Source organism: Bacillus rossius, chromosome 16, assembly GCF_032445375.1.
Source record: "Bacillus rossius redtenbacheri isolate Brsri chromosome 16, Brsri_v3, whole genome shotgun sequence".
NCBI lineage: Eukaryota > Metazoa > Arthropoda > Insecta > Phasmatodea > Bacillidae > Bacillus > Bacillus rossius.
The window spans coordinates 22,466,294-22,488,282 of NC_086343.1; the positions used below are offsets into that span (position 1 = coordinate 22,466,294).

At 40.0% G+C, this 21,989-nt stretch overlaps 1 protein-coding gene across 1 annotated transcript; it reads right to left on the minus strand.

Moving 5' to 3' along the window:
- Positions 1-319: 319 nt before the first annotated feature.
- Positions 320-21,561, minus strand: LOC134540232 (protein Njmu-R1-like). The gene is made up of 8 exons (XM_063382847.1): positions 21,427-21,561; positions 19,360-19,413; positions 17,122-17,247; positions 15,375-15,558; positions 10,227-10,346; positions 5,992-6,264; positions 3,587-3,657; positions 320-1,649 (listed from the first exon to the last, which is right to left on the minus strand). The coding sequence occupies exons 1-8, from the start codon at positions 21,522-21,524 to the stop codon at positions 1,508-1,510; spliced, it is 1,068 nt and encodes a 355-aa protein (XP_063238917.1). The 5' UTR covers positions 21,525-21,561; the 3' UTR covers positions 320-1,507.
- Between the last annotated feature and the right edge of the window lie 428 nt (positions 21,562-21,989).

A 21,989-nucleotide genomic window follows, 5' to 3' on the forward strand; every position in this document is an offset into this window, starting at 1 on the left:
ATGAGTTTAGTAGTCACAAAAGAAATGCAAGGTCATATTTGTTTATACTGAATAAAATGGTACAGTTCAGAGAAAGACTGTATAATTATAAAATATAATTGTAGTAGTGACCAGGAAAGCAAAGATTCTTGTTTTGCAATATTAAATGAATAAAAGGTGAAAAGGCAATTTTTTTTGGTAAATTTAATATATGCAAGAGTAATATTGACAGTAAATGATTATTGCCATAAAGCCACGAAAGGTTAAGTTTTTTTTAGGACTCATTCTAGTACGAGGATTGCATGGAGTTATTTTGATAGTACGTAGTTATTTTTTTTAATCAAGACACAAAGGGAAGTTCATGGCAATGTTAAACAATTTATTCTTATTACAAAAACTTTACAGTTGAAAGAATGTAGATCATCAGGTACGAACAGACTCAATGTGTAATTTACATAAATAATCATAGCTGAAAACAATCATACTGCATGAAACTACATACACCTCAGCACGAATCAAATACAATTTGAAGAAGTGAAAAATATCAGCAAGCTACACAACATATTTAGCCCTAAATAAGCTATCAAGGGCAGGCACTATTACACTACACACATTGGTTACATGATTAAATGTCATTAGGAAACATGGTCGGTAAACCAAATAGCATAGCATTCTCAGTATCAGTGTTGACGTCCGCCAATTATTGTTTCAAACACTCTTTAGTCTTGCCACAAAATTACTATTAAATGTATCAGTTATTTTCAGTAAAAATCTACAGAACCAGGTAGAAAATATTTTATTTAAGGATTAACTATGAATGATTTGATAACATATTTACCATGAAGCAAGGAAAAAGTACCATGAATATAAATGGCTACCGACGTGGGCTGTTGTTTCCTGCAGTGAAGCGCCACTACCATCCCGGCCACAAATGACCGAAATCTAAGCTACACTACAAAGATTATAATAAATTTAATTGGAAAATCGCAGAAGCATATGCAACAAATCCTCACATTTCAAAAAAAATTATATTAATACACCATCACTCAAAAGCAAATTCCCCCCAATCACATATAGGACTTTACACAACATACTTTCTTACCTGCAGCAGGATAGCCCTGTAAACAGTTTACTGTTTTTTTTTTTTTTTTCAGTTACAGAAGATGATCACAACCACAAAAAAAATCAGTAATTATTGCAAGATTTTCTCAAATGAACACACACAAACCACATGCAAGATGACCCGTCGTCCATCAAGGAATCAGGTTAACCAATTAACGGAACTCGAGTTGTGCAGCGTTGCCATGCGGTGTTGTCAAGTTTCAAATAGGTAGGCCATGCTTTTCCAACAAAAATTTTACGAAAAATTTACAAGGGTTATCAGGGTAAATTTTGGTAGTTAATCAAACAATAAAAGGGTAATTCTATAAACAGCACATTTCAAATGGAAAATGGTTATCACCTCGGAACAGGAACATTCCCACCGTTTGTGAATGCGCACGATGATTTGGGAAAGTGCGACGGCCACCTAGGTCGCAGCGATGGCCTGCAGCGTGTGGCCGATGTGTTCCTCGAGGGCTGCTATGACCTCCCGGGAGGAGCTGCCCTCCGCCTTGGCGTGCTCCAGGAGCACATCGCTGTTCCCAGACTGCCACAGGAAGGAGTACGCCCTGCGTAGAGAACCACACACACGCCCACGCTCCTCACATCTCTGCAGTACGTGCGTGCTCACCAGCAATGCAGTCAGGCTTGTTTTTTGACGTGACATCTAATAAAACGAATAAGTGTCCCGTAACGCACATTGTCCCGTTACGCTGTGTCCCGTTACGCTCATTATACGTTTGCGCCGCATCTATCTCTCTTCCACTCGATTGGAACAACCATTGATTTGACTTTTTCGAGGCACATTAAACTTGAAACACTCCCATTCGTTTCCTACTTTTCCTATCATTGTCCTATCCTTAACAGAATAACACAGATTGGAAGAAGTTAAATAGCAAACATTTATAAAAGTTAAAGTTATAATAATTTTTTCGTTAAAGTAATAGACATATTTTAATTAATGAGTGCAAATTAAAGTAAATTTATCAATTAAATTGTAGATTTCATTTCACTCCTCCTTTGTATCCATACAAAATAGTGATAACTCAATAAAATGATTCAATTTTATTCATAAAAGTGTGCAATCATTTCATCAATGTTTTGTTATGACGTCACGTTAAACTATCGTCCGTAAACCGACTTTACAGACAACCAATTTTTTTATGTTTTAATTACTTTGCAGTAAACCTCACTGGCAGTATGATTGGAAAAATGTGCGAGTCCAGTGACCTTTGGACAAGACCCTACAATTCTCTACGTAATCTGGAAAATGTCACATACTCAATTGCAATGGATTTATAAAGCCTGCTAGCTGGGATACTGCTTTTGTTGAGCGGTTTTTATTTGCTTTAGATAAATACGGTTAGATAAACTGTGGCTCAATCGCAGAAAAAGCACAGTAGTAATTATAGATAGATCTGCACATTTTCCCGGATTCAACAACTAACACAACTTGGGAGAAGAAAATGCCACAGAAATGGTCTATAGTAAGGAGAAACTGCAGCATTAACCTAGAATGGTTTTTGGAAACAACTGAAATCAGATTGGCAGGTCCAGGATTTCTTAAACCCTGGCTTCGAATGTGTCTAGAGCCACCATGCTTGGTATTCATATTAGTCTTAACACTTCCAAAACAATTAAACATGTACCTTGCACTATGACTGGAAGGTTGAGGATTAGATTACCTTAAGATGCAGTAAAGTTCCTCAACAGTTAAATAATCGCCCATTGAGGGGGGGGGGGGAGATTTAAACGAAAAGATGCAATCTTGGATTCAACCACTTTCAGATGACCACAATTTGTAATTGTTACATTCGGAAAATTCACTTCCATTGCGAGTAACTATGCCTTAAAGTGGCCAAATTTTAATAATAATTTCAACAAGTTTTACAGAAAAAAACTATTGAATCTAAGATGATGTGTCGGTTTTTTCCCATTATATTTTGCATTTAGGATTCAATTTTTTTTGGTATGACTGGGCAAAAACTATCACTCCCCAAGCACTCTAACATTTTCACTGTGTAGTATTATTTAACAAGCTTCAACTAACAACCAGAGGAATCTGATTACTTTACAAACTTCTGCAAATGTTATAATAGTTTCAATCGATCAGAACATTGACTTCAAAAGTGTGTCAAAATATAGCATCATAAAATGGAATACAAAAACCTATTATAATGAAAGTTGCAGTAAAAATATATTTTTCCAAATCCTAGATGGGAGGAACTAAGATTTATAAAGAAGACCTCTTAAGAAAAGATCTCTGCCTAAAACAAAATCGTAATTTTCAAATGTGTCAAAGAATTGTGTTTACATGGATTCAAGCTGACAGTAATTCATTAAACTGTGGTCATCACCAGCTTCGCTTCAACGTAAAGGCAAGAGCAGCAACACAACACTAACAACTGCCGACTTCGGTGGAAGGACTTGCCTAACAACGCAGACGTGATTCGCAGAAACTACAACACCGATCGGATTCAAAAACCAAGGCCGAAACTATGCTCACCTGTACAAGGAGTAGTGGTCCATTTCTGCTTGCTTCAGTAGCCTCTTCAGCATATTCATGTCTTTAATTGTCTGAAACAAAATTAATTTCTTAAAATTTTAACTTTTAATTACTGTGACACTTTGCCCTACAAATTTTTAATATAATTTTTGCCCGGTTAAACAATGTATTTTTTTTTTTCCTTAATTTAGTTTTACCACATTTTAATTCAATTTAGTGCTCAGTCGCTTTCAAATACACTAGAGTCCCGTTATAGCGAGGTGTCACGGTTCCGGGTTTGATCCTCGCTATAACCGTGTCCTCGCTATAACCGAATTGGACAAATTTTGGTCCCCAAAATATAAAAATTAACCGAAAATAGCATAAAAATTGTGTTTAAACCTGTATAATTGGAAAATAACAGGTTATATTAACGAAATCTTAATTTCTGTGAGCAGATGTGTGAATTTTCTTTAAAACGATACCCCATAAGTACGGATGCGATCACCGATTGCGTCAAAATAACCAGAATACCCTATCAAGCCACGTAAGTATAGCATCTCAGCCCGCGGCCGACACAGCATTGTCCTGCTATCTATTGATGCGGGCTGTCTGCTGGCGGCCATGTTGGTTCGGGATGTTGCTGACAGGTGGCGCTAGTGTAGCGCGACGATTTAATTCCTTACAAAATAGCAAGAGTGCGGCTGCGGCAACGCACGCACGCCTCAAACGTAATAGTCGCTGGAAAACTATACTTTTTTCATTTAAAGAAACCTGTCAACTTTTTTAGAAAATAAATTTGGGATTAAACTCAAACCATCACCACCCCTTTCTCGGACAGATACCCCAACAACTGACCGAAACAAAAGTTACAAGAAAACTGCCCTAGCGATTCTGAAATAAATACGGTAGTGCCGACTAGAGGTGTAAAAGTAACGAAAAAATGTGTAACCGTATGTATTTGTTACTATAACAATTAGTACTCGTTACTATCGTTACGTTACTCATTACTTCTGATACCGCATAACATGCTATGTTATGTTGCAGCAACGAATCCAGTCGTATTGCGTACGCGTACAGTATGACGTCGCGTAAATAATAATAAATAGAATATAAACAATTAACAATATTTGATAATTAATAGTTTTTGTTAACCAAGAAACAATTAAATTTCATTAGAGCGGCTTTTTGATATTATCTCTTTTAAGATAACCAAAAAAAAACGTGAAAATAAGCGATTATAAAAACAAAAACATACATATTTCAAATTTGTAAAAAATACTTTCTTACGTTGTTTCTGTTCCAATCTCAAACTTTGTCTACACACGGCACAGATAACTAACGGAAGTTTGATAAAAGAAAGAAAGGATGGGATTCTATTTTTAAGCCACGCACTTAGGTGGCGACTGCACGGCTGAAGAATGTGACGCGTCAACGGCAAGATGTCTAGTGGCAATAGAGAGGGGTGGAGATAAAGCAGACAAATAACAAAAGCGCGCTACAAGCGATCACGCCATAAATTCCTCAAAAATACCTCGTTATAGCCGTGTTCTCGCTATTACCGTGCTCGCTATAACGAGATTCTACTGTACTTCGTTAATGTTTTGTTTTGATTCAAGACGGTTAAATTTATTTACAGGCAACATTTACCGTAATTCAGCTAATATGTTAACAGTTTTGTTTGCAGTCGTGTGACAGCTTTTAGGATGCCTAAAACAGTTAGGGAATGAGCTCCGCGGGTGGTGGTGTGCGGACTGTTGGCACGCCTGGATCATGCGAGCACGGCAGTCGTGACGGCAGGAAGACGAGAGAGGACTTGGTAGTTGACCGCGGCGGCGAGCGGACACACGAGTTGGGGCCGAGCATCGTCTGTGAGCAGCTGAACAAACCACAAGTTACGAGCAGCGACCATATTGTACGAGGCCCAGAATGAACCCAAATTTATCGGTCAGGTTTTTTTTACAGAGTTTTTTTGGGTGTTTTTACAAAGTGTGAGGCCCAGAATAAACCCAAATTTATTGGTCAGCTTTTTTTACAGAGTGTTTTCGGGTGTTTTTACAGAGTGTGAGGCCCAGAATAAACCCAAATTTATCGGTCAGCTTTTTTTTACAGAGTGTTTTCGGGTGTTTTTACAGAGTGTGAGGCCCAGAATAAACCCAAATTTATCAGTCAGCTTTTTTTTACAGAATGTTTTCGGGTGTTTTTACAGAGTGTGAGGCCCAGAATAAACCCAAATTTATCCTTCAGCTTTTTTTTTACAGAGTGTTTTCGAGTGTTTTTACAGAGTGTGAGGCCCAGAATAAACCCAAATTTATCGTTCAGCTTTTTTTTACAGAGTGTTTTCGGGTGGAAGGAAAACGGACGGATCGCGAACACCCTATATAAAACTTACGTACAGTGACAAACGCGGGGGTGTGCGACCGCACCTTGAGCTTGAAGGCCTCCATGGCGCGCCGGATCCTCCAGGCCTCGGCCGTGTGGCCGTGCTCCGTCAGCAGGCGGCCCCACTCGCGGCAGTGCGCGTTGCACTCCAGGCCGGCCACCGCGCCCCCCACCTCCAGGGTGGCCGCGGCCGGGCCTGACCCGGCCGGCAACGACAGGCACTCGGCCGCCGCGCAGGCGGAGAGGAAGCGGCGCGCGTCCGCCGCCAGCTCGGGCCCCACGCCGGCCCCCACCCGCAGGCTGCCGTTCTGCTGGGCCTGCCGATCAGGAGCGAGACCCGAACCCCGCTCGCATCCACTACCCCAGGGGCGTAGCCAGGGGAGGGGGGTTTTAGGGGTTCAACCCCCCCCCCTTAACACCAAATCTTTAATTAATTTCCTTATTCATCACTCAAACAAATTTCATATTAAAAATCAATAAAAATTTTACCATTACAATATTTAAATTTAAGTACCGAAAACTGCTAAAATAGCACTATTTTACACACCTTAAAATCCAAATTTTCTCAGGGGGAGGACCCCCGGACCCTCCTGCTTTAAAATGGGGGGGGGGGGTCCATGCTTCTTAACACCCCCCCCCCCCCTCCCATACGCAAATCCTGGCTACGCCACTGCACTTACGAGTAAAAACTGTTCCGTCGCGAAATCCAACTAAATCTCATCACACTGTACCTCAAAAAGGCACTGTACTTAAAAATAATAATGAAATTATTTTATACTGGAACTGTTAGTAAAAGTAAATTATACTGTAGAAAACTTACAATATATGTACTGTAAGGCCCCTTTATCACTTATGTCGGCTTCACTGCTAACCACTGGGTTCTTGACGGACAGATTTCACCCAAGTCATTCGGAAACAACTCAGGAGGCTGGAACGGCACGATATAAAGGGAGAGTTAGACCTGAACTCCCGCACAAGTCTGTTATCATTGTTACAGGGGAATCGTCACTGCAGGCTCACAAACCCTATCGAGGACTGAAGGCAGGACATCCGCACCCACAACCCGTAGCTCATGGCTCTACCCTGTCCCCGGTGTTAGGCGACTACCCTCACCAGCTGCATAGTGAGCGCACAGAAGCGTGGACATGCATATTCACACCAACCAGGGGCGCAGCCAGGAGGGGTTTTAGGGATTCTAACCCACCCCCCCTTAGCCATTATTTTTTTTCTTATCTGAAAACAGGTTAGCTAAAAGCCTGGGTGTCTTACTGCTATCACCGGCCACTGCACTGGAGGGGAAGAGTAAGCGAGCCCTACCGATTCTCCTTCCCTTCCCCTACCCCTGTCACGAGCAGAAGCTATGAGGTTGTGACGCCGTGACGGGTCCCACGTTTTCAAATATCTTACGCCTATTGTATTTAACCAGCGCGGTAATTATAGGCAGGTGGTGACTGGGTAACTATTCAAGCTAAAGCTAATTGTTTCCAGGAATATGCCAGTTCTGCCGAAACCCAACCATTTTTATTCCTTTTTTTTTTTTGTATTGTCGAGCTTCGAGCATGATTAATGATTTTGAGTGGGACGTGGACAAGGCACTTGGAATGATTAAAATATCTTTAATTAATTTCTTAATTCATCACTGAAACAATTTTTTTATTAAAAAAATAATAATATTTTTACCATTACAATATTTAAAGTTAAGCAACAAAACTGCTCAAATAGCACTATTTTACACCTTAAAATCCAAATTTTTCCGGGGGAGGACCCCCGGACACCCCACTTTAATAGGGGGGGAGACCATGCTTCTTAACCCCCCCCCCCCCCCCCTACACAAATATTGGCTACGCTAATGACACCAACAAAGCTTTTTGGGTAGCGAGTAGAGGGCGGGCAAATATACAGGCTCTCTGCTATACCTGGGCACGTCTTAACATTGCTGCTATAGTATGTTCACTGTTAGTTCCCTTACAGTACGTACTTTAAAGATATAAATTTTTTCAAGTGAGGTATTTTGTCATGACAATTAACTGTAACGGTTCAGTTACAACCTGATGCAGAACCAATGGGAGTGATTCAAAGGGCTCAGGTCCTACTTTTATGACTGCAACCTAAACTGATTATATTGAAATATTTCTGGGGGTAAAACTCGGAAAAACAGCATGAAGTTGGAAAAATTTGAGAGCATTAATTACTTCTGAGGATTTTTGTGTCTTTTTTTTTAGTGCCTATTTTCTTTAATACAGTAAAACCTTTTTGTTGCGACCCCATTTATTGCGACCACCTCTCTATTACAACCCGATTTCGAGGAACCGTGAAAAAATTGCCAAAAATCGGAAGAAAATCGGACAGAAAATAAGTTTCTTGTGGTGAGTAGCGTGTTACTGTGTTTCTCTTGCCGAGTGCTGTACTGCCGTAGGCAGCGCATATCTAAAAATAGATACCACTTCCTGTCGGCCGCTGTCAGAGCTTGAAAACCCCCATTCCACGTCCCTTCAATGCAGGAAAAGCCCTCCGGCCGCAGCGTGTGAACATGGTAGTCGGCCGCTCGCTCGCCCTTGCTCACCCTCTCTCCGTACCGTGCGCTGCGGCCAATCTCGGATGCTGCTTGTACTTGTTAACAATCACGTTATCTGCTTCATTTTAACGAGGCGAGTAAAAATATATTAAAACTGTCAGCAAATTGATAAAAGCTTTATGTGTCCGTAAAACAGGGCACAACACTGGCCCGCCAGTTGTTTTCATTCAAAACGTGGCTAAAGAACTTGCATGGATCAGGCTGAAAACATCCGGCAATACGTGTAGGTTATAAGGAATCTTGTTATGAATTGGGATGTTATTTTTTTCGAGTAGATATACACAGCGACCAACTGGATGCACGCCCGCCTCGACTTGTTTTAACTGCCGCCGCGATGTTTATTTTGACAGCTCAAGCAATTATCTTTTCCCATGGGTTGACAGAAAAAGGTCGCTTCACCCGGCATAAAAAAGGCTACGCCACTTATTCCCCACGCAGGAAACACACTGGCTGCCTTCTGTCTCCCCCGCATTTATCTTTCTAACATTCCACATCTCGCCTCTCGCGCGAGCAATAATGAAGCGAACACGCATTGTGCCGTTTTATGCTTCCTTTGGTGACAGCAGCTTGATTTTATTCTGTATATTCCTTTTCATAGGACCCTTGCTATTAAAATACATTTATATTTAAGTTTGAAAGGCTGTAAATTACTTGCCAGAGATGACTGAACTCGAACTTAGTGTGAAAAGTGACATATTTTGACATACTTTTTTTTGGGCGTGTTAGGTGGGGAGGGAGGGGTCCGAAAATATTTACAATCTTACCCCTCCCTCACCGCTTTAGTACCCCATTCATAATAGCCCAATTTTACGGGAGAAGGGAGGGTGAAATGAGCATTTTCTCACTGAAGGTTTTTCAAAGGGGAGCTAAGTTGGGGTGTTATAAGGGAGGACACTAGATGGTTTGTGTCTGGGAGGGATGAGCTAGCCTTGAAGAGTGATACCGAGGGGAGGGAGGGGTGAGCTTATGCGTCATGAAGCCGCTGCCACCAGCCAGCCGGGCGAGCTGAGTGTGCGCCCACTCGCGTAGCAGAACCTACCGCTGACATATTTTTAAAGGAAATGTCCCATTATTTTTTTGTTATTCTTACATGAACATTTTGGAATTATTAAAGCCGACACAAAAATACGCTGTGTGTTAAAATTAACAGATTTTAATGATCTTTCATTTTGTTTTGTTTTTAATTTTTTTCTGAATTTCACATTTTGGTCGAAATGTCCAATTTTTTGACGGTTCCCGAGAATGTATTCCTAAAATCACTGCTTCGTTAAATCCGGGGTTCGTGACATCGGGGTTCTAGTGTATTTAACTACGGCAAGCAGAAAACGTACATGTAAACTAACAAGTAAAAATAAACTCTCTTTTGACATATTTTCTTCAGAGGTGGCCTGTAGGGCGACGGACTTGTCATGAAGGTTGAAGTGGGTTTAAAGCAAAGCCGTCTAGCATTGTGAGTGACAGCATCCTGCCATTGTACGGCTGGTTTCTTAGCGAGTAGCGGTTTGGAAAAGGGCAGGGGGGGGGGGAGGGTGAAATCAACTGAAAATTTCGGAAAACATCTATTACGACCCCCCCTCTATTAAGACCCTATTCCTGGGAACCGTGAGGGGTCGTTTCAGAGAGGTTTGACTGTATTTATTTATACATTTAAAGATACATACTTATATGAAATGACTACACCTAAAGTAATAGGTACATGCTCACCAACTGTAGCAGGAAAGCAACGTTTGTACCCAGGGATTTCAAAACCCTGCAAACGTACTGCACGCACTGGCTGTACCAATCGGTGAGGTCAGAAGCCACAGCAGATGATATTTCTTTCTTCTGAAAAAAAAAAATATATATATATATATATATATATATATATATATATATATATATATAATGATTATGAGCAACCTGTCCAGATACTAAAAATGTGATTTTGTGATAAATATTAGAGATGTGCGAGAAGTCCTTTTCAAAAACCGAGACGAGATCGAGACAGAAATACTAAAATTCTTGAGAATCGAGACAAGATCGAGAATTCAGTTTTTTTCTTATTTCAAAATTGCAATTTGGTGTCCGTGAAGTTTTCCTCAACGAGATTTTAGATGCAATAAATTGGGCCCACCTTACTCTTTCCTCTTGAGTTCTTTGTAATTATTGATTTGCAAATATCAACAGTTTTACATACCTATATAAGCTATTTAATGAAAGAAATGAAAGGACTACATATACGCTATAGAATATACATTTACAAAAATGAATCCCCAAAAATAAATAGGCCTGCACTGTATTCACATGAGCATTTCAATAGGCATATTATTGAAAACAGTCAATTTTATTTGGTAGCTCACATTTAAAATCTGCTGTTTAAAAAGACAAGCTGCTCTATATTTTCGGCCAACAGATTCTCTCTTCTGGATGTAACAGTGTTACCAGCACTGCTGAAGAGCCTTTCGCTTTCCACCTGCGTGGCTGGTATGGCCAAATATTTCCTTGGGACTCTGGCAAGAGCAGGGAAACGTGACTGGTTCTGCTGCCACCACATAAGAGGGTCACTTGATCGGGGGATAACAGTTTCACCAAGATAAATGGTAAGTTCATTTTCAACTCTTGGTGACTTTACTGAGGAACAGCTTGATTTCTTCAGATGTTCAAAAGTATTCCACAGAGAACAGGTGGCTTCAACTGTATCTGATGGATTTTCTTCTGGAACAGGTGCTATTTTATTATCAACAACCACTTTGAGATCTGAAGTAGTACACTGCACACAAATAAGATTTTCGTGGTCTTGCAGCAAAATGTTTTTGAAGCGTGGGTCAAGTACCATTGCAATCATGTCTTCTTTTACTGTTATGTACAACGGAAACCTAGATTTAATACTTTTCTGAAGAGAAATAGCAAATGCAATTCCAGGGTTACTTTGATCTTCAACATAGTTAGAAAGTGTTGCCTCAATGCCATACAGCAAAAGTATTTTGGAAGAGATAGTGTGAAATTTAGAGTAACACAGCTCTCTTGTGGCTTGTTCTATTGGCTGTAACACACTTACTACATTAGCAGCAAGCTTCCACTCACTCAATGTGAAATTTTCTACTGCCATTGAATCTCCTAGATCTGCAGATAAGGGTACCTGCTGCTCAACAAGGCAGGAGAGCATTGTAAACTCACTGTTCTATCTTGTCTGCACCATTGGTAACAGCTTGTGTACAGGTTTGTTCAACTTTAGCTGCAGAGCATGAAGCCTTTCTCGAGCAATATTGCTGTGGCGATAATGTCCCACGATTGCCCGGCCTTTTGCTGGAAGGTCTGCAACATTGTGTTCACTTTTAGCATCTTGAACTGCCAACTGTAGTGTGTGGGCAAAACACCGTGTGTGAATCCAATATGTTTTGTTTATGGCAGCTGTGAAATTCTTAGCATTATCTGTAACTACGTACAATGGAATTGAATTGGTGGGAAAATTCCATTCGTATATTGCTGCTGTCAGCTTTTCCTGTATTGCCAGAGCAGTGTGCGAACCTGAAAAGTGGTAATTTCCAAGGACATGATATTTCAACTCAAAGTCTTTTGTCAAATAGTGACTTGTGAGAGAAATAAAACTGTCCTGCCTTGCGGATGACCACATGTCAGTAGTAAATGAAACAGACTAAAGTCCATCATCAACATCTCTCTTTATTTCTTCTGCAAGTTTGGCTTTTTCTTCGCGGTAAATTTTTGGTACAATAGACCTGGAAAATGTAGTGCGAGATGGTACTTCATAACCTGGTTCTAATTCATTGAGCAGTCCTTTGAATCCACGATCCTCTACAATGCTGTATGGCTGAAAATCACATGCCATCATTACACCAATTTTCCTGTCAATTATGTTTTTTCTAGCTTCGCTAACTTTTTGTTTCTTTGTAAGACAGTCTTGGATTGATAACTGTCTATAAGGATTTTTTTTTTGTTTTGTAGCTTTTTCCTTTGTTAATTCCAAATAATCCGTTTCGGCGGCTGGATGAAGTTTCAAGTGTCGCAAGAGACTACCTGTTGAACCAGTTGGTGTCTGAATACATTTTTTTGCACACTTTGCATTCACCCTCACCCTTTCGTTTTTCATAAAATTTCCAAATGTGCGACAATTTACGGTCTTGAACATTTCCAGACCTATCAGCCATTCTAATAATTACATGTATTAGCGCTGAAAAAAAAATGAAAAAAAAAACTTAGTACAATCCTTCATTTCACTGTAATTTAAAATAAACTTAACCCCAAAAAGAAAATAAAGTATTGAGCTCTTTCCATAGATTACAGGCTACATTACACATATGCATTGCACCACAGTAAAAAAATTTAAAAAAAAGGCGCAAATTGATGGAAATTTACCGTCCATAGCGCGCCGTGCACGGAGAAAGGTCATTGTCATTGTACTCGATCAGCTGTTGTTACGGCGCGCCGGTAGTTGCCGGCTGGCTCTGTCTCTGTTCTCTGAGCTGCGCATGCGCAGTATAACTCACTCAATGCTCCACCCAGACTCGTGACCTTCCATCAGCAGCCAGCCAATAGATGCGAGTTTAGCGGAAAAAAATATAAGCTCCACCTCCCGTGTACCAGTTTTGTCCAGTTCTAATACCAGTTTATTGGTATACGCACCAGTTTTCTCGCTGCCGTGACATGTTCAAGTTTACGTTCATCTTGATGTCCTGATACCAATAATTAATTATTTACGATGCCCAGATATAAATGGTTAGTTGAAAAAATATACGTCAACTGTACAATACTTCCGAAATTATAAAATCCGTATAAAACAGTTACCAAGACTCCGCTCATTTTATCTTGTGATGTTTGTGTCTCGTACCAGTATTTTGGCTAAGTTGTGACATAAATACAGTATCAGAACTTACAAGCAGCCACGTACGGGGCTTATGACACTGCCTTCAGTGTCGAGTTTTTTAATTTTTACGTTTGATTAGCTCAAGTGTTGTTTCTGCACGAATAGGATATAATTTCGATCGAAAATACATCAGCATAATATATAGTCACGGCAGGTCATTTCCCGTGGCAGCAAGACACGGCAACGACAATTCATTTCCCGCGGGTGGGGTGGGGGGAGAGGGAATAGCCACAAATGGACGTTATTTGGCCTCGCTGGTTCATACGTACAACTCGGTCGTAAGGACAAATTTTGGAAAACCGTGAGTGTAGAATCGAGGTTTCACTCTATGTAATTAAAATATCGTCCAGAAACTTGACAGCGCTCGCAGCGCAAATAGAGCCAGCACAACTTCATCGCCATCTTGTAATGTGTTTGTTGTGGTTTTCGATATGAACGCAATCTTTGACGCGTTTCACACGTTTATTCTCGGACAATTCTTTTACAGTTTCATCATCTATGGCGATTGCACCAAGTTGTTTATTGTTGTTAAGTGACGTAAATAGCGGGATGGATTCGATTTTTGAGACGTAATTCGTGTGAAAGAATTGTATTGGACTAAATGGGAACTAAACGGGACTTGAAGAATATAGTGCAAATAACGGGAAAACGTAAATAATGGTAACGTAATTAAGGGGTTTCGCTGTATGTTATTTTCAAAAAAGGCAGTTAATAAACATCATTTTTGTACGAGCAACAAAGTTAAGCAATAGTACAAATTCTCGAAATTCTCGGAAATTCTAAAATGTTCTCGAGACAAAATCGAGAATATTTTGATCTCGATAATTTCTCAATATTACCGAGACTCGCACGTCTCTAATAAATATTCATCATTGATGACTGTGTATTCTTGAAAATTTTTGCAACACAATCAGGTATGGCAGAAAATAATTTGTGGTTTTAGAATACAAGAATAAATGTTTAGTAATGTCACCTTAAAATATCAAATTTCAGGTAAAAACTGTCGTTCACTGTGGAACAGATGTAACAGCATCAGTGGAATGGAGGGTAGAAAGTTCAGAACTAACATTTAGTTAACAAAACACTAGACTGAAACTTTTTTGATGAGGGCAAACATTTTCAACACTTCTGCTGGGTTGCGTGAACATGGTACTACAAAAAGCATTTAATAATACGCCGAGGACAGAGGAGTATTTCGTTTTTCCGAATTTTGTTTTTAAAATTTTTAATGTTTTCAGAACAATTTTTACACCCTTTTCTTCAATTCTCCGCCATACAATATTCCTGTTACCGCTAAAATCTCATCCTATGCACGAGGCAAATACTGCCCACACGTTTAGTGATTTAGGGTAAGAGGCATCACTGCGCTAGAAGCGCCAGCGAGCATCGCACTCATCGTCCCGCCTCACCAACACAAAAACAATCCTGACATGGCAGCCCCTTAATTAGAAATTAGTGGGTGGCTTTGGAGATAAAAAAAAAAGTTTCTTAATTTATTCTGATTTTACATCTCGTCGAAGTCGACTCGATTGCTAGAGAGTCACACTAAACAAAGTCAAGAGCATTAATGAAGCAATCAGTAGAGACATTCAAAATTCGCGGATTCATTTCGCGATAGGTTAGCATCAAAACAACTATACCTTCGTGCCGCTTCTGCGATCGGCCCACATTTTATCCGGGGAACTGTGAGCCAATGGGAAACACCAAACCAAGAAAGTGCCGAATTACGGACACCCTAGGTGAGACGTCTCATGCGTCAGCAGCAGATGAACAGGTGTCATTTCCGCGAGTATTTAAAGGACTGTGGAGTCTATCCAAGAGGTCAATGAATCCGCGAATTTTGCAGGTCTCTAGCAATCAGCCATGAATCGATTCTGGGAAACCGTTAAACCGAAATAAGGATATGACGTACTGGGGTTGAAACCCGGGTTGTTACCACCGCGCCACCCTCGCTCTGCAAGGAGCAGAGGAGTCGGCAGGACGCTGCTCACCGGCGCCACGCTGCACGCGAGGTTCTCGCAGAAACTGGTCAGCTCCGGCCGGAAGGCCTCCAGGTTGGCGTCGGCCGTGCCGAGCAGGCACGCCACCAGCTGCCGCTCCCTCCCGTCCGTGTCGACGCCGCACGGCAGCAGCACGTAGAAGCACACGGCCGGCGAGCCGGGCTTCTCGCCGAGGCTGTAGACACACGCACGCTGTGTGTTCCTGGACTGCGTTCACGCTGTTCGTCGCTAAGAGTTTTACTTTCACAAAGTCGTGCACGGAAACTTACGGTAATGAGCGATCCAGGATCGCGGTGCGATCTACACTTTACTAGTTACTGATAGCACCTCTGTGGTCATAAATATGAGAAATGCCGGGGTGTTGAGATTGAACCAGCAACTATTGCCCATGTACTTTTTTTTAAAATGGCAGAGTGGATGGGGGTAAACAAATTGAATAAATATCACTTAACTGTTAAAAAAACAAAACGCAGAAAACATATATTATGGTGACTACGCATCTTTCTGTGGCACTCAAGATTACAGATATTTGGTGTGACGTGTAAAAAGTAGTCATCACTTCAATCTCTTATCGCCTTTACGGGAGACTAACCCTTGGAATTATATTTAGAACTCACTACAGCTTGAAATGCCAATTTTTTTTCATTTATTTAATGGCTTAGTAATCAATGCACAGGACCTATCTTTGACTGAAGTCTTGCTGAAGTCAACATTCATGTTTGAGTAAATATACTGTCACCTACATGAATAATTACGTTATTTCCTACTTGCAGTATTATGCTTGAACCTGTTAATAACACCAGAATAAAACAATTGCAATAATAATCTTGAATGATATTATTTGTGTCTTGTCTATACCTATTAATATCAATTTGTATTAACATTTCAAAACAGCCACTGCCGCAAAACCACACTATATTCAATATGATATTACGGCCTCTTTCGTATGGATTCTGGAAAACTATGATTTTCTTTACAGAAAATATTTAATGCCAACTACAAAGACAAATAACATTTTTAACCAGTATTACACACACATAAATTTCAATATAGATGGTAAAATTAAAGAAACTGGCCTTTGACCTTGAATACATGTAAAAATAGATTAATTAACAATTCAGTGGTGTCTCTAGTGTAGTTTTTCACAAAGTAGTATTTTGATTTACAAGAATTGTGTGCAAAACCATTTGGATGAAATTAACTTTTCAACTAGGACAAAAAAATTTTTAATAAAATATAATTTTACAATGGGTATAAGCAAGGGTTGTAGAATGAGGAGTCCACCCACTTCTGAACCTCCGACGAGGGAGGGACCCAGGGCCGGCGCGTCCGTACAGGCGAACTAGGCAACCGTCTAGGGCGCCAAGTAGCTGGGGGCGGCGTAGCACGACACATAACAGCTGATATGATATGTTTAACGATTATTGAAACTAGATGAAAATGGATTTTTGTAACAGTTTGGAATGTTTATATTGATATATAAGTAATTATTTAAAGTCCACGGTGACCTGTTTATGATTTATAATAAGTAAAAAGGTAAAAAAAAAAAAACACAAGCCTGCTTACATTTGATTGTTAACAAAATCTTAGGCTTACGTGATGTATTTTTGAGGCAAGGAAAATTTTTTTTGTGGTGTCCGGCCGGGGGGGGGGGGGGGTTGGGGAGGAGGGGGGGGGGCATTAACGTTTTTCGCCTAGGGCGCCAATTGACCTTGCACCGGCCCTGGAGGGACCTCACCTGAAATCCATGCCGGAGAAGTTGCCCGTCCCGGCATAGATGGCTCCTTTCCGCAGGCGACGCATCAGGAACAGCTGCAGCTGGTGGTCTTGGTCGGCCGTCAGCGTAGTCGTGACCAACTCGAACCTAGGGGCATCAACGGTTCAGCGTTCGGAAGGACCCAGGATCGAAACCCCCGGTCTTTCCTTCCTTCCTTTTTTCTTTCCTCGTGTTTCCGTCATCACTCCCGAGCAAATGCCGGGATGTTCAGTGGCGGATCCAGGATTTATGGTTTGGGAGGGGCTTGACCCAGCTGAGTCTAGGCTTTATCAAGGCAAACACTAAAACAATAGTGGACCCAGATGCTTTTGGAGGGGGCTTGAGCCTCTTAGACCCCCCCCCCCCCCCCCTGGATCCGCTAGTGGGGATGTTCCCTCATAATGGTCCAAGCGAAGTCATTTCCCCAATTTCTTGACTTACAATGTGTCAGTCAGTATCCAATGACCTCGACGACAAGATGCTAAACAAAAAAATTAAATTAAAATCACAAAGGAATTCTGATTTAGCTCTACGACACAATACAAAGATAGCCTTAACTCAAACGTAGAGATCTGAACCTTTTTTCGTAGGCTAAAAATTATGGCGCTGTTATTTTGAACCTGATAATTTGTTCTTTAGGATGAATGAATGGATAAATTATTTTTTTTATTAACTAATTAAAAATTTAATGGGTGAATTGTGTGAATGAAAGAGTAAATGAAAAAAAACATGTAAATAAAATAATGAATAAAGAAATTAATTAAAATGAGAACTGAGATAAATTAATCAAATGAAGTAGACTGTAATGAAAGAATTAATGATAATGAATGAAAATGAATTACTGAAAAAGAATGATAAAATTAATTGGCTGAACATGTCTTCCACATCGAGGTCATTAGAGACAATGAGGGGTGACGAGATGGGAATGGAGCAATGACAGAATGAAAAGTGTAAGGGAAACCCAGACGGCCACTGAAACACATCCACCACGCTTCCTACTTACGATAAAAATCCTAATTCTATCAGACCGGGAATCGAACCCAGGTCATGTTGCTGGAAGGCGAGTGATCTGACCACTCGACAAGTGTGGCCCCGGTTCATTGTTGGTTTAGACTACCTCAAGGTGAGTCGAAACACCGGTAGCCCCAGTAAACCCTGTAAGAACATGTAGTCTAAGTGTTCATACCAAATGAGACCAAGCCTTGACTCAACTTTCAATTTAAACAAAGTATGCATATCAAACAGCAACAATTAATTTGGTGAGGCTAGATATTTACAGATCTAACAGCAATATCATGGAGAGCATAAGAATAGAAAATTCAAACACACAATAATTAATCTGCCATAACCAAACGCTACTATAATTCACCGGTTGAGTTAGGGAACATTAATGAATGTCTCTTGCATACACAATAGCAGGGTTACAGTTATGACCGGGGTAATGTTCAAAAACAAATTTGTGGGGGGATGGGGTTTGTTTGAAAAATTTTACATTGAGAAATAAGAATGGGGCCTGACAAAATTATTTGGCCCCTGGCATCCTATTTTACCGGGAAATGTCCTCTTTCATAGCCTTTTTAATGTCTGGTCAGCTTTTCTAGAAACTAGTGAATGTCCTCTTTATTAAGTAAAAGTGACAGAAAGAAAATATGTGCTCTTTTATTTCCATTCTGTATGCATTTTAATATTCTTTGCAAAATAATGCTAGTCATTATTTTCTCCTAGGGGAAACTGACCCCCAAATCAGGTGCTCTAATAACCTGCATTCTTATATTTTCTGAGTTTTTTTTTTTTTTTTGTTAAAGTATTAATACTCTCTCAAAAATAATTTTTATTTACTTTTTAAGGATTGCATCGTTAACTTTTTAATTAATATAAGAGCTGAATAATAAGATGAGATGTAAACCACAAATTAATTCTAGAGTAATTCAGGTTTCACCAAAAATCTAAGGCGATCGTAAAATTTAATATGTTTATGTTTTTAGGTATAAACGTCTGAAGAAATTAATTATTAATGTTTATAACTCTAAAAAGTCTCGATTTATAGGCCTACATTTTACAAATTTGATAACAATTATGTATTGTGTCCTCTTGTACCTGTCCTATTTTGTGCATTACTGTACTCAGATGAGTAACCCTGTAACAGAGGCATCAAAAAAGATGTTCCAAGTATTTATTTTCATAAAAAAATATTTGGAGAGTATTCCAAAATCGACTCACCCAGAAGTGCATGTGCTCACTGAGGTGCTGCTTTCAGATAATGATTCCGTTAATCTGCAAACAAATTATACTCAAATTAAGTTTCCAATGAAAACACTATATCTGCACATTTGTACGACAAACGATGTTGATATTAACTAACCAATCTACTCTAACCTGGATTTAGAACCCAGTCAGTTTATAGGACAATGCAATAACAGGTGGATACGGGTCTGTTGCTTGTTTACATTTTGGGTTTAATGTCTCCCAAGCTACGCACAGGGGCTTACAGAGCCTGGACGTCCAATGTTTTAGTAGCTCTGAATCACTTAGGCAGTGGCGTAGCCAGGATTTGTGTATGGGGGGTGTTAAGAAGCATTCCCCCCCCCCCCCCACCCAGTATTAAAGCGGGGGTCCAGGGGTCCTCCCCTGGGAAAATTGGGATTTTAAGGTGTAAAATAGTGCTATTTTAGCAGTTTTCGGTACTTAAATTTAAATATTGTAATGGTAAAAATTTTATTAATTTTTAATATGAAATTTGTTTCAGTGATGAATAAGAAATTTAATTAAAGATTAGGTTGCTAAGGGGGGGGGGGTTGAACCCCCCCCCCCCCTGGCTTCGCCCCTGCACTTGGGTAGCATTCAAGAGCTCTTAAATTTGAGCATGTCTGTACTCTGGAATCAAACTCACAACCCTGGCCACAAGAGAGAAATGCACAGTGACAAAGACAAACCCAAAACACCTTTTAGGGGATGTGAAGTTGCATAGAGATCTAACATTTATTTGCATAGAGAACAAACATATTAACATGCATATTCAACTAGGAAACAAGCATTGAATCCAAAGCTTAAAAACCGATCATCAGATGTTTCGGCTGCTGCAGGGGGGTCCAAATTAAGTTGTCATTGTTTGTCAAGAGATTATCATAATGTAAGTAATTTTAAGTTCAGATGATACATGAAACCAGCACAAGAATATATCGAGGGTTGTAGCTTCACCAATATTTTTTTATTTATTCAACCAACCATTACAACTAATGTCATCCAAATGGAATATATTAAAATGCAACAAAACAACTCACCAAAAAGTAAAAAGGTTTGTCATACAAAATAAAAAATGTTGTGAGCAGGACGCATACAATGGTTTTAGTACAATGGCTCTTTGAGTACCACAACTGCAGTTAACAGTATTACTTTGGGTCATAATTGCTTACTTTTTTTTAATAAGTTTACAGTGATGCACAATATTGATAAATAAAATACCAAAAAATCTCTTACTTATCATTAGCTAGGTTTTCAATTAGTAGAGAGTGAACAGTGTCAAAGTACACTTTTAGCAGTTTTATTTATTGCATGAAAACTTAACATGAAATTATAATCTGTTTGGCTACAAGGTATCAAATATCACAAAGTTGCATGTACATTCCTATACTACTGGACTGTAGTAAATATATAGGGTAGAGAGTTATAGGATATAAAGTGGATTATATAATTAAGGTTTAAGGTTCGTTACGCTATGCGGAGACTTCGGATGACAGATGTCTGCAGGCTACTTTCTATTCACATGAAGTAGTCAGGTCAGCTCTGTAATTTGCTACAGGTGGTGCTCTTCTGAAAAATACTATTCTTAAAATGGTATTAAAAGTTTCTCTAATTATATTTGATGATTCTTTACCATGGCAACAATTCAAGTGGTTTACCATTTGAATGGTTGGTCAGGTTAGGTTAAGTACCTACTTAAAAATATGTTAATTGGTACGGTAGGTTGAACAGAGGACTATAGGATAAGGATGGATCACGAATGGAAAATCCAGAGGGAGAGGAGTCGAACGGAAAGAGGAAGGCAAGTATTCGTAATTACGGGGTAAGAACAGAATGCGCTTGAGGGTACGCTTCTTTGTGTGAGAAAAGAGGACTTAAGGAGAAGACTTTAATAATTGGAAGGATAAGGCATCAAAGGTTGGAGGGGGGAGGACTCCTTGCCATCGGGAGGAAGCCCCATCGCAAGGATATCAATCAATCAACTTTAAAATTTAATTGAATGCCTAATGTAAAACCCTCATCATTCACGTGCACGCCATCGTTTACCTTTCTTTGTCGTAAAGATAAAGTGCATGAGAAACCACATCATGTTCAATTTTGTACGTTTCTTGAATATTTTTTTCGTGAATGTTAACAAGCGCCATTATTGCTGTTCAAAATTGGGCTCCAAGGAGTACACAATAGAGCTGTAGCAAACCGTATGTATTCGTTACTGAGTAACGGGTGCGGCATCTAGTAACGAGTAACGAAACGTTACACACGAATGCATTTCGTTACTCGCATCTTTCGTATGTTTTACGCATGCGCGCGCTTGTCGTTACAAAGAACTGACGCCAGCCGATAGTGCGCCTCTTAGTCGCATAGGCCGCGATGCCTCTCCGACGCCTCTCAAAGCCGTGTGCCACGAACACGCCCGCGCGTGCAACATGGTGCAACGAGTGTGAGTGCACCGAACGACCCGCAGCTAGCACCACTACCGGCCACCTCGACGGAAGCACTCCGCCGGGTGTGGCAATGTGCTTCCGCCGGACTATAATAGCATCAAGGGCACATGTTTTCTCTCACAGACATAAACTATGTAATGTATATTTCATCAAATGTTTTTATTT